This window comes from Lygodium microphyllum, unplaced genomic scaffold (genome assembly GCF_053477565.2).
Source record: "Lygodium microphyllum isolate KBCC unplaced genomic scaffold, Lygodium_microphyllum_v1.1.10 scaffold_31, whole genome shotgun sequence".
NCBI classification, from domain to species: Eukaryota; Viridiplantae; Streptophyta; class Polypodiopsida; order Schizaeales; family Lygodiaceae; genus Lygodium; species Lygodium microphyllum.
Window position 1 is genome coordinate 5,177,561 of NW_028229514.1, and position 2,505 is coordinate 5,180,065.

The 2,505-nt window shown below is 42.7% G+C and overlaps 1 protein-coding gene across 1 annotated transcript; it reads left to right on the forward strand.

The window, feature by feature from the left end:
- Positions 1-335: 335 nt before the first annotated feature.
- On the forward strand, positions 336-1,829 carry LOC148009274 (uncharacterized). Its single transcript, XM_087673625.1, has 4 exons — positions 336-637; positions 1,107-1,180; positions 1,416-1,583; positions 1,692-1,829. The coding sequence occupies exons 1-3, from the start codon at positions 478-480 to the stop codon at positions 1,554-1,556; spliced, it is 375 nt and encodes a 124-aa protein (XP_087529751.1). The 5' UTR covers positions 336-477; the 3' UTR covers positions 1,557-1,583; positions 1,692-1,829.
- Positions 1,830-2,505: the final 676 nt, after the last annotated feature.

Below are 2,505 nucleotides of genomic sequence, written 5' to 3' on the forward strand. Positions count from 1 at the left end.
CCATCAAGGGGCTAGTGCCTAGTGTATTGAAAGCCACTAAGAAAGGTGCACATTGTTTTTGCTTCTTAAGATATTTGGAAAGAAAATTGCCATATATGCTAACATAAGAGATCTTTCATCGAGGGGCTAGCGCCTAGTGTATTGAAAGTCACTAAGAAAGGTGCACATTGTTTTTGCTTGGATACCAGAAGCTAAGGTCGACTTGTGTGCGAGATCGCTCCACAAGCACGACGTTGAGCACGCGTGAACGGGGGTGCAAAGATGAGAATCGGGCCGTTAGGTGCCGTTGCACGTGTAGATCTTTTTTATAGTGCCGTATGACGTGCCGCTGGTTTTCTTCTTGCGCTACCTTCTTCTACTGCTTCCTCTCTCTCGGGATCTTTTCTTTTTCTCCTCCTCCTCCTCCTCCTCCTGCAGCCTGCACACACACACACACACACACACACACACACACACGCACGCACAAGTTTCTCGGTTATGGAGTGCTTGAAGATCGATTGGAGCGGAAGTGCCGCGAATCACACCTTCGTTAAGGACGAGTTTTATGAGAGCATCGAAGCTCCTAAATGGATGGATTTCACCTCCTCGCCTGAAGAGCCCGCCATTGACGACCATGAATGGTTCTGCAGGAGAGCTGGTATCCATATACCCTTGCTTGAATCTTCCTCTTTCAACCTGATTTTCAGTACCTGCAGAAAAGTAAATCCAGGCCTTGGTTCTCTAATCTTCATTAGCAGCATTTCCATTTTGTATCCACAGCTCTAATACGGTCTTTCGAAAATGCTTCTTTGATTCCGTTAAATCATAAATAATATTTTGCGTTTTTCATTTGTAACCACACTGTCCCAACATACTCGTTTGATTCGTTTTCTATAAGCATCAGCATGCTCTCATTGTCATTCATAACCACAGCAAACTTGGTAAAGTCTGTCGGCATGCGTGCTTAATTCGTTTTATTCTCGCCATCGGCATTTTCTGCTAAGTTTAAGGACTCTCAGGGGCAAACATAGCCCCATTCTGCATAACCATAAGAGATTGTTATGAGAATACATGTGAATATAACAGAGAGAAAACCTGAAAATAACCTTGTCAGAACTCTTTTGCAGGGTGCAATCATGAGAAGAAAAGGATATGCCAAACTCCACCTTCAAGCCCTCTTCCCATGCATGTTCAGCCAAAGGTATGTCGTAAACACTTCATTATTTCGTTGAATCTCGCTCTTCTGCACTTCTCCTTTTGTTTCCACATCCCAAGGGGGTGAGTAGTATAACGTTAGTGTTTACAATGAACCGAGGTCTGGTTTTAGGTGAAAGGCACATCTCAAACTTTTTAATAATTAAGACTACACGAGTGATCAATATGTTTTCTGTCAATCTTAGTTGCTGAAAAGGAGGGTATATGGACTTGCTGTGCAGGAAGAACCTAATAGCACGCCTACAATCAGGGCTCCAAATCCAATGGCAGCTATGGTGCCATCCTTGTCACAGAGAGGAATTATCAAGTGTGACGGATGCCCCTTCTCTGTTTTCTCAATACTTTTCTGCTGCTTTCCGTGAACGGGATATCTGGCAGCGATTTGCAAGGTAAGAAAGTTGTGCGTTATGCTGTAATGCCAAGGCAGGAACATTATGATATTGTCAAAATCAGTTCTTATGTATCGCTGTTCAGAAGTTTGTCGTTTATATTTGCAGTAGCAGAGGTGCTGAGTCTCCACAATGGCTGGAGAGATCTCTCTTTGGAGACTATTCGACTAATCTTGTGAGAATTGGTTCTTATGCATCGCTGATCAGAGTCTTGTTTTTAGCATTTGCAGTAGAATGCCTGTAGATATGTCAAGTCTTAACAATTACTGGAGAGAGCTCTTTGCCTGTAGTGGAGATTTGTTAGATTAATCTCGACAATGGCTGGAGAGATCTCTCTTTGGAGAATTGTTCGACTAATCTTGTGAGAATTGGTTCTTATGCATCGCTGATCAGGGTCTTGTTTTAGATTTTGAAGTAGAATGCCTGTAGATATGTCAAGTCTTAACAATTACTGGAGAGAGCTCTTTGTCTGAAGTGGAGATTTGTTAGACTAATCCCGTCAATAGAAGTCTACATACGGCAAAGCTCCCTGTAAGAAAGATGTAATTGATATAATCTCAAGCTTCGTGCATATGCTCGGAAATAAGCTTTGCAGAGGAGAACATAAGGGTGAAGCTGTGTCAAGATTTCTTTCTCTCAGGACCAAGATTCAGAGAGGCTTCCCGTGTAGTAGACTCAAGGACACAATTACAGCATGGATATTCCTTGGAGTGATGTCCTTGTGGTATGATCAGTCATTTTGGGAAACTTCAAGGCTTTAAATCCTGTCAATAGCACATATAGATCGGGACACAAGTAGAGCATGGATGTTCTTCGAGTGAAGGAGAGTGTGCCGTCCTTGCGCTATGATCAGTTGAATCTTGAAGCTTCCAGAAAGGCTTCAAATCCTGTCATGAGCATATATAGGAGATCTGTACACAAT